Here is a 14,009-nt window from a genome sequence, read left to right on the forward strand (position 1 = left end):
CAGCCTACGGGACTGGGGAAGAGGGTGGGCACCCCAGAGTTACACTGAGGCATGCAGGACCAAAGCTGCTTGGGCAAGAAAGTGTCCTGAAGGGTGAGCCGAGGAAGCCACAGCCGCCCAGCAAATCCCATGTGATGCTGGGGGGACAGTTCTGGGTTCTGAGGACAGAGTGCCTGCCGGTCGCCATGAAAACCACAGTATTAATTTCAGAAACGACTGGGTGGAGCCTCCAAAGCACTTCATTCCTCTCCCTTCAAGATTCTAGACCCTCCCCCCCCACCTTTCAAAAGGGGAAGTGGCACATTTGGGGCACGTAGGCAGCTGGTGGGACGGGTGTGCCCCACCGAGAGCAGCAGCTGTCCAGCCCTGGCTCAAAGCAGGACATGAACCAAATGACAACCCAGGTCTTTCTTGGAAGAACTTGAAAGGCTTCTGACTTTTTAGTAAGTGGTTGAAGCCAGAAGCGCCAACAAAGCTAAAATAAATAGCTGCTTATAACCAGTATCTACTGGTTTATCTACAAGCTAAACCAGATCTCAGCCATTCCCATTCACACTCCAGACTCTGGAAAGCTTTTATCTGCACTCAGATGCATCTTGAGCCCGGCCCCCTATCCGGTTTCTCAGCCTCCCTTTCCTGAGGCTCTGCGTTCTCCCCAGCAAGTGGGTAAAACAGCCTCCTCCTTCCCTAGTTCTCCAAGACCACGCCCTGCTCTCAGCCTCCACCCCCCACTGCACCCCCTCTCCTCTGCCAGAGACCCCAGCCACTGCCAGCCTGTGCCTCCTCGCTGTGGCAGCAAGGAGGCCAGTTCTTGGAGGTGCAGGGCTGGCTCACGCCTCTGGCAGGTCAAGGAAAGGGCCCAGCAAGGAGAGATGTGTCCCAGATGCAGGTTCTCGCTGGCCACCGGCAGGGAGCCAGGAGCCCCCAGCCAGAGCTGGGAAGAGCGGGCAGGGAAAGGCAGGGCTCCCCATGGGGATGGGATCCACAGGACAGGGAGGGTGTGAGTGCAGAGTCCTCAGCGGTGGGGTGACTCAGGCTTCCCAGGGGCAGGGCAGGACCGAACCAGCTCCAGATGTACTTCCCCTCTCTCCAGCCCCACATCTGCCTCGAGAAACTCAGGCTGTTAACTTCTTTCTTGCCCATCTGGGTAGAGAAGAGGCTGTTCTACCCCACCCCCTTTTGCAGGCCAACTGCAAACCTTCCTCAGGCCACGGCCCCCTCCCCTCCTGGCTTCCAGCCCACCGCCAGCCTGTGGGCGACCCAGGCACAGGCCAGGCCTAGGCCAACCGCCCTCCTGCACCAGACCGCAGGAGCTAGAGGGGCAGGAGGCAGGAGGCACGGATGACTCACTCTTCCTGCAGCCTCAGAGAGCTAGGAGGCGGGGTTCCACCCCCAAGGCCAGAGGTGGCCAGTCCACATGGGCTGCCAGGCCTGCTGCTGCCCAAGACCTGGTTTACCCAGCAGAGAACACCCCTTTTCACTTGGGCCGCACTCCTGGGCCTCAAGCCTGCCCCTCAAACCTACTTGCACAACTTGGTCTCTCCTACCTAAATCGTCAGCTACAGGGAAGATGAAGGATACCAGGAAGGTAGTGAGGATTGCACAAGCAGAGGAGCAGGGGGTGTGGTGGGAACAGGAGTCCAACAAGCTCGGTGAGGCCCAGCAACCCGCTCAGGGCCCGCCCTGGCCAGCACTCAGCACTTTCAGCTCCCATCCTCACCCAGCTGGATTCCAAACCCCAACTGCAGCCGAGGTCCCCAGCAGGTTACAGCCCTGCCACTCAAGCTGCCAGTTCCTTCAGTGCCTGGAAAAGCCACCTCTTGCCCTGCACTTACATTAAAGGGACAGGAGAGAGAAATCACCCACAGAAGCCCAACCGACGACCACAGCAGAGTCACGCCTGTTTCCACACGACGCAAAATGCGAATCCAGCCAGACGCCCAGGTCGCCCTGGGCTGTCAATCATCAGTGCCCCTCAGAAACAACAGTTTCAGTAGGGAGTCTCTGAAGAGAATAAAAATTAAGCTCAAAGAAGGAAAAAAACGTAACCACCCATCTGGGTGGGGTCACCAAACGATGACCGTGACCGCTCCTCGCTCTAGGACGCAACGGTGTGCAGGCCTGAGTGACACCCACTGGGTCTGAAGCCCTGCCTCTGCCACCTACTACACCACCACACAATGCCCGCCAGGAAGAAGCGGTGCCCCCACATGGTCGGTGCCAGGTCAGGGCCAACGAGGGGCGTGTTCAGACCCCGCCCCCGCTGGCCACCTTCTCCCTCCCAATGCGGCTGTGGGAGGCGCCCCCGGTCCCTCTGGAGCTGCTTCCGTGTCAGCTCCCACCCTCACTGGCAGGTACTCGCTCACTGGGAGAGCGTGGGACCTGGCCCCTACGTGGGCACTCATAGAGCCCCGTGTCCCCACCCGCTGTGTGTCCAGCACCTACCCGCTAGAGGACAGTCACCCCAGCAGGCGGCAGGGCAGTCGCAGGTGAGGGTGGGGCCTGCTCTCGGACGACCTCTCTCCTGCAAAGGGGGCGGGGCAGGGCAGGCCCAGGGAAGGCCACACCCACTGCAGCAGCCACGCTGCTCACAAAGGAGGCAGGACAAGAAAGGCTCAGTGTTCAGTTTCCTTTAATGACCCCTGTCCCCGAAGGGCAGCTGCAGGCAGCCGGGCGATGGCAGAACGTTCACTTGAAGATCTTGCCCTGGTTGAAGGCTTTGCCCACGTGCTGGAAGGCCCCCTCCCAGCAGAAGTACTCTCGGACCAGCGTCTGTGTCTCCTCGCTGCCGGGGTCCAGCTTCCGCCACGTGTATGACTCGTAGTCCACCTGCCAGTCCGGACTCAGCTGAGAGACAAAGTGCCAGGTAAGAAGCATGTGGTCAGGTTGCCGAGTGGACACTGCCTCACACCTGTTACTTCCAGCTCAAACCGGCGCATTCAGAACCCAGGACTCCCAGGGACGCGCCCGCTCCTTCCTGCACACCCCCCAGAGCTTTCCTGAATGCCCACAGGCCCAGGAACCGCCAGGTGCGGGACTCACGGGTCCTCGCCCCGCACTGAAGACACAGCCTCCTCCCCCACACTCTCCTCACCGGAAAGGCCAGCTCCTGGCCTCGGAAGACCCAGACTCCAGAAATGGAGCTGCTGTTGTTGGTTCCAAAGAGGATGACACTGGCAAAGGCGTTCTTCCTCAGCTTGTCCAACCGCTGGAACATTCCTGAAGGAGCCAGGGAGAACACTCAGCCTCAGAGATCACATTACCTTGCCCCCCTTCCTCTTCCCAGACCGGCCCTCTTCCCACCAGTGATGAGGTTGCAGCTCATGAAGGTCTGGGTGAGCTCCTCGGGGAAGCGGTACTCGGAGTACCACAGCGACCAGCCGTCCTTGTCGAAGTGCTCCCAGAAGTGCGGCAGCGCCACAGAGAGGGTGTCCTCGTTGGAGTACTTGCGCTTGAATTCATCCAACACGAAGGTACTGGGTGGAGGGAAACAGCAAGGTCAGCACAGAGAAGGCCCTGCTGGGGCAGCAAAGGGCTGCCAGGCTAAAAGCAGCGAAGGGCATGGTTACTCAAAACATACTGGTTTAAAGGAAGGGCAGATATGTATTAACCTCTCGGGAGCAGAGCCGAAAGGGTCTGACCAGAGGCCTAGGGCACTCCCTTGCTCCCCACCCCCAGCTCAAGTATGCTTGGTACGCAGAGGGTGGGACTCAAGGGGGCCCAGAGGAGACCTGCCCCAGACAGACAAAAAAAAATACGCGGTGAAGTGCTGCCCCCTGGTGGAGACACAGAGTGAGGACTCTTGTTTCCTGGCTAGCCCTCCCCAGGCTCTTTTCCATGAGTCACATTCAGTGAGTGACTCACCAGCCTCTTCCCCCATCACACAGGCCTCTTTGGGTTACACACACTGTATGATGACAGCAACGAGAAGCAGTGAGTGTCCTCGAGGGGCCTCCAACCCAAACCTCACACCCCTGTCCTTTAGCCTTTCTGCCCAGCTCAGTTGCTGAGAAACCCTTAGGTTCAGGTTATCTTTGAAGCAATCTGGTGCAAGGAGCCAGGAATTGCAGCGCCCCCACCCACCCATGCCAGGAGGGGTTCTGTTTTCTTTCTTTTCCAATTAACAACGCTGCCGCTGCAGAGCAGGCATGGCTCAGTTGGTGGACCATCACCCACAAAGCCTCACAAAGCTGATTTTGGGTTGATTTTGGGCTGCAGGCCTGGTCCCCAGTTGGGGTACAGGCAAAAGGCAACCAATCGATGTTTTCATGTTTCACGCACATATCGATGTTTCTCTCCCTCTCTCCCCGTTTGGTAATAAAACCTTATACAAAAAAACCCCACTCTGCAGAAGATAAATCACCCACAAATCCAGGAAATAAGACAACCAGTATTTCTACGTATTTCCCACCAGTGACTTTTCAAAGATGACAGTCTTGTGCCTTACAAACCGTCCATTTAACACCGTGACACGCTACTGAGAATTCTCTAAGAGCGCTTTAATGGCTAGATAACCTTCCACTGGATGAGATGCGCCATAAATCTATCATAAACTCCCTACTGAATGTCTAAATTGGTTCAGTTATTCATCAGTATTGACAATGACATGAGTTATCACCTATTCCACGCATCCTGACAAAGGACCCTGGTGTCTGGCCTTCCCTCCCTCTACAGATCAGGTGATTTGCCAGTTATACTGCAGCCAAGCTCCCAGGCTCCTTCCTGACAGCAGAGGCCTCACCTACGGAGCTTCACCACCTCAACACCCACAAAATGGGACGGAGAATTTGTTTCACACCTTCTCCAACTATCTGTGCTATTACTGACCACGATCCCCCCACCACGTGAATGCAGGCTCTGAACAGCCCCAGAAACGGGTCAGCTGGAATCCTTCAAAGGACTAGAACTAAGCCTGGGCAAAGGGGTCTGGGGCTTCGAGGGCCTTCCCTCTTCGACAATGAAACCCTGGGGAAAATCACCTTAGCAACCCAGTGCATGAAGCACCACGGGGATGCAACAAAAGGGTAGCAGACACTCCTGAAAGGCTCTAAGGAAGGAGATGTATTACAGACCGCGAGCCTGCTGCCCGGCCCACTATCCGCCCGGAGTGCAGACCTGCTGTGGGAGAGTCTCTGGGCAGTGTGCGTCCAACGTGCGCTGGGGGCTGCTGATCGCAGCCCACTCACACACACCAAACCCTGCTCCCTCTTTTTCCGCTCTGTTCAGCCATTTCATACAGAGAGAGGACACAGGCCAACCCTCCCTCCTCAGATCACGGCTGCTTTAGTCTGTCCCGTAAGCATAGCCACGAAACCTATGCTGAGAAGACGTGGCAGTCAAACGGGAAGAAGTCCTGCCCCGTGCTGGGCTCCCAGCCCACTCCCCATTGCCCCAGACTGGGTGGGCGGCAGGGACCTTCCCTCAGCCCAGCCATGCTGCTTCCAATTGAAACCCTCACAAAACGGGGTGGGCAGACTCTGCTCAACAACAACAGACCAACTAGTGAAAGGGTGGAAGACTGGGTGAGCAAAGACACACCCTAGGCCCCACAGCCTGCTAGTTTGTGCAGGTCCCTGCCTGGAGCAACGCAGCCTCTCCTTACCCTGGGGATGACCCTGCTGCAGCCAGTCCATCCCACCCTCCTACACAGACCCTCAGCACCTGCCACATGGCACAGAGGACAGAGTCCTGCACCAACACACGCCTGCGCCTGCTATGTAAGTTTCTTCTTTAAAGATTTTATTTATTTTTAGAGAGAGGGAAGGGGAGGCAGAAGGGGAAACATCAATGTGTGGTTGCCTCTCACTGCCCACTACTGGGGACCTGGCCTGTAACCCAGGCCTGTGCCCTGACTGGGAATCGAAGCAGTGACCCTTTGGTTTGCAGACTGGCATTCGGTCCACTGAGCCACACCAGCCAGGGCCTGCTATGTAAGTTCTCAATAAACTCTTGATGTAACGATGGAGTGGTTGACCTCTTTCAAAGTCTCTCAGACCGAGAAAACGTCACATAACACAGACAACTAGGAAAGCACAGGCACCCATTTTTTTCACACTAAAAATCTCCCTTTTACTGTATTTTTTCTTCCAAGAACCCCTACACTTACTGGAAAGAGGACACACAGGCATCCCACCTACTTCCTCCTCTGCGAGGGGTTTAACTTCCCCAGTTTGGGAAACAGAGAACCAGACAGACACCACGGGGCCATGGACACCACCCTTTCTCAGTGAGCACTGTGTCCAGTGTGATCCATCGAAACAGCAGCAGCAGTCACCAGAGGACACTTACGTGGTGTCCTGATTCAGCACAGACGCGTAGCTGCCACTTCCCACCGCACCTCTCACTGCAGTGCTGGGGTGTCTCCCATACCAGCCAGCACTCGCGCCCAGTGCACCTCCACAGCGAACCTGTGCCCACGTGCCTTTTATTTTCTTGCTAGAAAGGAAGTTCTGATCTTCCCCAATACTGGATGCATTTGGAACGTACTTTCTACTTTCGAAAGTCACCCAATTCTTAAATTCAGGAAGTCGCCTTATTTGCCACTAAAACATACCTTGTATTTTGTATGGAGACATCCTGAAATCCTGGGCCCCAGCTGTGTGAAGGACACCCCCCCCCAACCTGCCACCAGCCTTACCTCTTGGGCAGGTGAGCAAAGGGGTCTTTGGCCTTCGGCTCAGCAGCCAGCGCCTGCTCACATTCGTCCATCTCCTCCTCGGGGGCGGGGGCAGCTGCCTTCTTCTCCTCTTTCCGTTCAACCTGGGGTTTCTGCTTCTCCTCCCGAGACCCCTTCTCCTTCCTAGGGGTGTCCTTTTTAGGCTGGCTCTCGGCAAACTTTTTAGCTGGTCAGAGGAAGAGAAAAATCGATATTCCGTGTCTTTGCACCACCTTCCAAAACCAGGCAGCAAGCAGGGCAGAGGAAAACTTCCGGGTGGGTAGGGCATGACCGGGACCCGGGCTCCACCCACGCTGCCACCAGCTCCCTGTGCGTCCCTGAGCTAGAGGACGACCCTCCATGACCAACACATGCGCATCTACAGCACCACAAATGAGTAGGTGCACATTCACAACACATCTGTTACCACGTGCGGTGGCCTACACCCTGCGAGCCCACGCCACCTAAAGTCCACAGGAAGTCCAGGGGCTGAGACTGAGCGGACCAGCCCGGGCTCGGCAGCCCGGCCTCCTCAGACTCACCATCAAACTGGGCCATCTTCTCACAGAGCTTCACCTCCCCCAGGACGGTGCGGAACTGGGGCTGGTTAATGCAGGTGAGGAACCAGCGGTTGGTATTGGGGAAGGCCTGGCGGAAGGAAGGCTCCAGGACCTGCCAGGGCGGAAGGATGGAAACAAGGTCAGTGGAGAGGAAGGCCCTGAAGTTTCAGGCCGGAGACCGAGACGCCCTGCTTCTCCCTGCCCCGGAGCTCCTCCGTGCCCCCGGCCCCAGGTGGCGGCCGTCCAGAACACTGTCTGCCCCGCAGGGCCCCTTCCCACCAACCTTCCCAGTCTCTTCTAGCGGTCCAGTCCAATTGGATGGGTGCTCGGTCCCACCTTCTATTGGCTAAGCATCTACTGGATAGGAATGATATTTACATGGTGCCCAGGTCCTTTTATTTTTATTTTTTTAAAATATATTATGCCCTGGCTGGTGTAGCTCAGTGGATTGAGCATGAGCCTGGGAACCACACGATCGTGGTTCAATTCCCAGTCAGGGCACATGCCTGGGTTGCAGGCCAGTTCCCAGCAGGGGACTCACGAGAGGCAACCATACATTGATATTTCTCTCCTTCTCTCCTTCCCTTCCCCTTCAAAGATAAATAAATAAAATATTTAAAATAAAAAATAAATAAATAAAACTCTAAGTTTTAAAAAATATATATGTATTTTATTGATTATGCTATTACAGTTGTCCCATTTCCCCCCTTCATTCCCCTCCACCCTGCACACCCCCTCCCCCCACATTCCCCCCCTTTAGTTCATGTCCATGTGTCACAAGTTCTTTAGATTCTACATTTCCTATACTATTCTTGCCCTCCCCCCCTTTTTCTACCAACGTCTATGCTACTTATTCCCTGTGCCTTCTCCCCCCTTCTCCTCCCACTCCCCTGTTGCTAACCCTCCATGTGTTCTTCATTTCTGTGGCTCCGCTCCTGATCTAGCTGTCCTCTTGGTTTGCTTTTGTTTTAGGTGTGGTTGTTAATAACTGTGAGTTTGCTGTCTTTTCACTGTTCACATTTTTATCTTCTTTTTCTTAGATAAGTCCTTTTAACATTTCATAAAGTAAGGGCTTGGTGATAATGAACTTCTTGAATTTGACATTATCTGGGAAGCACTTTATCTGTCCTTCCATTCTAAATGAAAGCTTTGCTGGATAGAGTAATCTTGGATGGAGGTCTTTGGATTTCATGAGTTGGAATACGTCTTTCCAGACCCTTCTTGCCTGTAACACACCCAGTAGCCAATCTTTCTTTTTTTTTTTTTTAAGATTTATTTATTTTTAGAGAGAGGGGAAGGGAGGGAGAAAGAGAGGGAGAGAAACATCAGTGTGTGGTCACCTCTCGCGTCTCCCGTACTGGGGACCTCGCCCGAACCCAGGCTGGGGTTGTGCCCTGACTGGGAATCAAACTGGTGGACTCTTTGGTTCACAGGCCAGCACTCAATCCACTGAGCCACACAGCCAGGGCCAGTTTCCAATCTTTCAAATTTAACGTGTCAATAAAACTTTTTTCAAAGATTGGAATCCACAGAGGTTTATCAATTACTCATTTTACTAAGTAAGTAGCAAGTGAAAAATATGCAAAAGCAAAAACCTGATTTCAGAATGACAGTCCTTTAAACAGCTTCACAACAAACTCATTCACCATTTTTTCAGTCTGCCAAGATCGGAGGGAAAATCGTCTTGTTGCAGAAACACACACAGCAGTCAGTCCCGTGGTGCTGTGCTGCAGGACTCGGTCCCAGGTCTACTCCACCACCGACCGGCGGCGGCCATGGCCGGGTGGAAGTTTCCCCCACCCAGAGACTCACTACTCGGCTCTAAGCCCTTGGCATGGGGTCCAGCACGAAGCAGGCCCCTTTTCCATAGCATCGCACGCAAACTGCCGTTCTGCACAGCACCAGTCTAAGAGCTGCGGTTTGGGAACCAGCGACATGCCGTGTCCTCTGACCCAGTAACCTCGACAGCAATCCCAGTGCCTTCGTTTCACAGGACCAGAGGAATTCACACCCACACCCACTCCCCCCTCACCTACAGCTCCTAAGTAACGAGGCCAAGAACAGAACCTACTTCTGCCTCCGAAAGACTTCGATGCTGAATCGACCACACCCACCTCTGTCTTTCTGATTAAACACAGCCGGGCTCCGCCAGAAATACCTGAGCCGCCAATCAGAAACTCAAGACAACAGAACATCGCCAAACTCCGCAAGGAAAGCAGGCATGGCACCCCATCCTGGAGACTTACACCCGACCCCCTCAGAGCAGGACAGCGAGCGACCTGGAAGATCTGTCACTCGGGTGCTAATCCCACCTGCCCTCTGCCAACCCGGTGATCAGGTTCTTCATCACCGTACCTGTTTGTAGAGCCACAGCAGGGTGCAGACAACCGTGATGTCAGCCAGTGTCACACGTTCGCCCACGAGGAAAGTCCGGGTCTTCAAGTGAGCATCCAGCAGCCCCAGAACGCGCCTCACTTCCTCCTTTGCATTCTCTGTGGCCTGTCAATTTAAAAGGACCCGACTTAGCAGTGGGCATCAGTCCCTCCCTCTCCCCCCAACAGCTGACCTGAAGTGGCCATTTGAGGTGGAGTCGAACTCAAGTGTGCTACACGTGAAGCCTCATTGTTAAAGTTGCTCTTGGGGCGGTCTGGCCTCATTTTCCACTCTACTGTCCACGGCCATGTGGACGTGTTTGTGTTGCAGAAGAGACTTGGAAGTCATGTGGTCTAACCACTCCACTGTCACTGGACATAACCTTCCTACAGCAGAGGTCTCTCCTCTGACCACTCTTTTAAAAAAAAATTTTTTTCTGAAGATTTTGATTACTTCTTAGAGAAAACAAGGAGAAAGAGAGGGAGAGAAACAGCGGTTGGTTACCTCTCACACACCTGCAGCTGGGGACCTGGCCCCACAGAGGCATGTGCCCTGAACAGGAAGTGAACCTGCAACCTCTCGGTTTGCAGGCCAGCGCTCAACCACTGAACCACCAGCCAGAGCTGAGCACTCTTGACAGACACCACCTCCATGGGCCTGTGTGACAGTCTGCCAAAGAACTCAGACACTAGCAACAGTGTAGTGCTCCACACTCACAGCCCAGATAGGGCCTTTGCTATCCCTACATTCTTGGCATTTCCTTTTTTCTTATTTCTGGCTGCCTGACACCCCAGAGCTCATACCACCCCGCTTTTGGCTTCTCCCCAGGTTCCAAGCTTACCTGCTTGTTGTAGTGCATGATGCCCAAGGTCGGGAACACCCAGGTGCTGGCTGGGNTATGTGACAGTCTGCCAAAGAACTCGGACACTAGCAACAGTGTAGTGCTCCACACTCACAGCCCAGATAGGGCCTTTGCTATCCCTACATTCTTGGCATTTCCTTTTTTCTTATTTCTGGCTGCCTGACACCCCAGAGCTCATACCACCCCGCTTTTGGCTTCTCCCCAGGTTCCAAGCTTACCTGCTTGTTGTAGTGCATGATGCCCAAGGTCGGGAACACCCAGGTGCTGGCTGGGGGCACTATGTCACTGTCAGCAAAGCTCACCCACTGCACCACCTGGGCCGCTGCCTCTGGACTACTGCCCCGCAGCTCCTCGTTGCCCACTGCACAGGCAGAACACAGGTCAGAACCGTGGGTTCCTGTCCACACCAGCCCAGTCCCTGGGAGTCCTCCCCTTGTCCGCTCGGGCTCCCCCTTACCCGTTCCTACACCCCTCACCTCCAGACCCTCCCATTCCCACACCCACTGCCAATCACCGTAGTAGGCGATAGCATTGCTCTCGAAGACGCAGAATCCATCGTCACCTTCGAATGCTGGAACCTGGGAACCAAGCAGTGAAAAGGTAAGTGAGACACACAGCCCCTTCTCACTAACCAATCCCAGAACAGTACCGTTCTGGCAGGTGGTTTTTACCTAAGGCCGACAAGCCTTGCTAACAAACTCCTGATGTTACCGAAACCTCAAGAACCGAAAATATTTGAATAATGTGGTGTCCCTTACTATCTGAACTCACACTAAGAAACCCAAAAGATTTTTAGACGTTACTGGCTATTTGGAGAAAATCCCTCAATGAAATAAGCAAAAGGTCCGAAGCCAAGTCTCATATCCACGTTTACAACGCTCGGAGCAGGGTGCTCCCTACGCCACGCCTGACTTCTACTCTTAGGACGGCGGCTCAGCCGTCTCTGTGAGCCCCTTGGGGACAGAATCCTGCTCCCAGCAAATATTTCACATATTTGCTCTGAGAACAGTCAAAACTCATCCTCGCCCCCACAAACACAAAGTAAGCCTGTGAACTTTATTAAATGGCATCGAGTAGCTCATTAGTTTTGAAGTCATTGTTTATTTTCTAATTACAGCTGACCATTATTTTTAACTTCGTGAAAATCTGCACTTCAAAATAAAAGTTTTTTTAAAATCACTAAAACGGAGTAAAAAGTGGAAAGCTCTCTTTTAAAGATGGAGTTCACGTCCAAAGTGATGCAATCTTCCGGCCACCTGGGTTGCCAGGACTGAAGACCCCTTTCCACTTCCCCACTCACCTTGCCGGCAGGAAATTTGCGGAGAAATTCCGGGGTGCGGTTGGTCTGGCCAAAGTGGAAGTGCGGCGGTGCGGACAGCACGCGGACCTGAGCCCCGCTGTACTGGGCGGCGATGAGGGCCTTGAAGGCCCTCCAGTTTTCAGGGTATGTGTACAGGGTCTGGGCAAGAAGAGGGGGGAAAAGGTTAGTGTGAGTACAAGGGTCCCAGTCCTGAACGTCACCTCCCAGGATGCGGTCCCCGAGTAGTCACAATCTGTTTAACTTGCTCTTTCACTCTGTTCAACTTGCTCTTTCACTCCCGCGGGGGACCCAGGTTGTGCAGTCACGTCACTTGTAATCAGAGCCCTCCGCAGAATTCAGGACAGATACACACCAACTGCTAAATAAAGCCTGCTGACAGACTCGACCTTCCCTAAGGACACCTTTAGAAACATTCGCTTCTAACGGCTGCCTCCAGGAAACCCAGAACCTCAGGCTCCCCCGGACTCCATCTGTGGACAAACATACACCCCTCCCTTCCCAGGGCCCTCGTTTCATTCATTGATGGCTACCCGTGCCTGCCTACTCTACTGCGGGGCCACTTGCCACTTCAAAACATCACCCTTGCCTCTTAAGACACACACACACACACACACACACACACACGCCTACCAAGACATTTCCAAGTCCCGCTCCCGACAGCCGCGGAGATGCCGAATGGCATCTTCTCTTCCTAAATCAATTCGGTCTTCCTAATTTAAAAAACCTTTCTTTCCTTGTCACGCGCACCACCCCGCCGGTCCTGTCCCGAGGTGACTTCCCTAGTGTTGCCGTCTCTCCTCCTTTTAGAGGAGGTCCCACTGGCCTGCCTCCACCGACTGGAGTCTTCTCGCTCCCAAACCTCCCCGATGGGTGACCCTTAACCGTGGCGAGTTGGACAAGCCTACAAAGACCCACTTCTTCGCCCGGTCCCTGCTGCTGCCGCCCAAAAAAGGTCGCAAAAGTTCTGTCAACCCGCCCGGATCTTACGTCTCAAGGCGGCAATGAACCCGAACCTCTTTCTCAGGACCACACGGCCAGGATAGGGCACGTCTTTTCTCTGACCCACACCATTCCACCTCTTTGGCTTCCCACAGTCCCAGCACCAGTTCTTCTCCGGGACCGGGAAGCCCTGCTCTCCGACAGTAAGGCCTCTAGGCCCGGGTCAGTTCCCCACTCGGCTCCCGAACTCCTCTGACGCCGGCTGGTCTCACTCGGGCAGAGGATGGAGTCGGATAGGGTGACCTGGATGGCCAGAGCCGGCAAACCTACCCCAGCCGCCATGGTGATTCCGCAGAGAAAGGGGGTGGGGCTCTCAGTGCTGCCGCAAAGTAAGCCGTCAAAGAGAGAAAGGGGGTAGGGGAGAGACGTAAAGAAACAGCAGCCGGAAAGCGAGACGGCATAGAAGGCGCACGCACTACAGTTCGGGTTACCGCGGTGGCGGAACTGGGAAAAAGGGGTGGGGCCTGCTCGTCAGTGCGGGAGAAGCTCGCGCCTGCGCAATGGGGCACTGGACTGACCCGCCAGTCAGGTATGGCCGACCGGAGTTACAACGTGGAGGGAAACGGTGCGGAGGGGGTACTGTGAGAACCTGGTGGACAGCTGCCAGCCCTGTGCCGCGCCAGGTCCTGCAGGCACCCACTTCCGGCCCTCGGTTTGCGTGAGGCCCAGAGACAAACGGCTTGGTGGGAGGTCCTACCAAGCCCCTAACTTCATGCTCGTGTGACACAGGAGCGTAGACCACCGCGTCGAAGTGGCGGTGTGCCAAATTCCTTTTGACCACTCTGGGGCTTTTTTTTCTAGAGGACGAGTGTCTAACCGGAGTCCGAGTCTGAAACCCTTTGTTGAACTGAAGTTTCCTCCCATTAAATCACCTTGCCGCTCTCACAGGGAGGCTGTTCCTGCGAGAAAAGGGCACTTAGTCCGAGGGCCTGCGGACAGGGAAGGGGCTTAGGGAGAACAGCCCTTTTCCTTCCACCTCCCTCACCTCGAAGGAGCTGACAATTTAAAACAAACTGATGGGACAAATGCCCTTTGCGCGTGTTCCGGTCTGAAAATCTTTTACCCGATTTTAGAGCAGGATGAATTCTGCTAAGTGAGAAAATTAAGAACTCTGAACCCAAATCTCAGGCAGTCGCCGTTGATAATCTGCAAGGTAAAAGTGGGGGCAAACTTGTCTTTTCTCACAGCGACTGTTCAACAGCCCCACCCAGCGCTCCATCATTCCAGAACTCTACTGGG

The 14,009-nt window shown here is 54.5% G+C and overlaps 1 protein-coding gene and 1 non-coding gene across 2 annotated transcripts; both read right to left on the reverse strand.

Annotated features, from left to right (window-relative positions):
• Window positions 1-2,615: 2,615 nt before the first annotated feature.
• EEF1G (eukaryotic translation elongation factor 1 gamma) lies at window positions 2,616-13,141 on the reverse strand. Its single transcript, XM_037052915.1, has 10 exons — window positions 13,041-13,141; window positions 11,751-11,909; window positions 10,965-11,028; window positions 10,669-10,811; window positions 9,571-9,714; window positions 7,198-7,327; window positions 6,638-6,842; window positions 3,304-3,476; window positions 3,095-3,219; window positions 2,616-2,847 (listed from the first exon to the last, which is right to left on the reverse strand). Exons 1-10 carry the CDS (start codon window positions 13,050-13,052, stop codon window positions 2,689-2,691), a joined length of 1,314 nt encoding a protein of 437 aa, XP_036908810.1. The 5' UTR covers window positions 13,053-13,141; the 3' UTR covers window positions 2,616-2,688.
• On the reverse strand, window positions 5,213-5,348 carry LOC118991843 (small nucleolar RNA SNORA29). Its single transcript, XR_005067488.1, has one exon. It is a non-coding gene; the product is annotated as a small nucleolar RNA SNORA29 (small nucleolar RNA).
• Window positions 13,142-14,009: the final 868 nt, after the last annotated feature.

Source organism: Sturnira hondurensis, unplaced genomic scaffold (genome assembly GCF_014824575.4).
Source record: "Sturnira hondurensis isolate 20B ecotype Veracruz unplaced genomic scaffold, ASM1482457v3 Scaffold0007797, whole genome shotgun sequence".
In the NCBI taxonomy this organism is placed as follows: Eukaryota; Metazoa; Chordata; class Mammalia; order Chiroptera; family Phyllostomidae; genus Sturnira; species Sturnira hondurensis.

Coding starts and splice junctions, on each gene's coding strand:
- EEF1G (XM_037052915.1), bottom strand. Junction 6,843..7,197: donor GAAGATGGCCCAGTTTGATG/GTGAGTCTGAGG, acceptor TCCTCTGACCAG/CTAAAAAGTTTGCCGAGAGC. Junction 2,848..3,094: donor GCCAGGAGCTGGCCTTTCCG/GTGAGGAGAGTG, acceptor TTTGTCTCTCAG/CTGAGTCCGGACTGGCAGGT.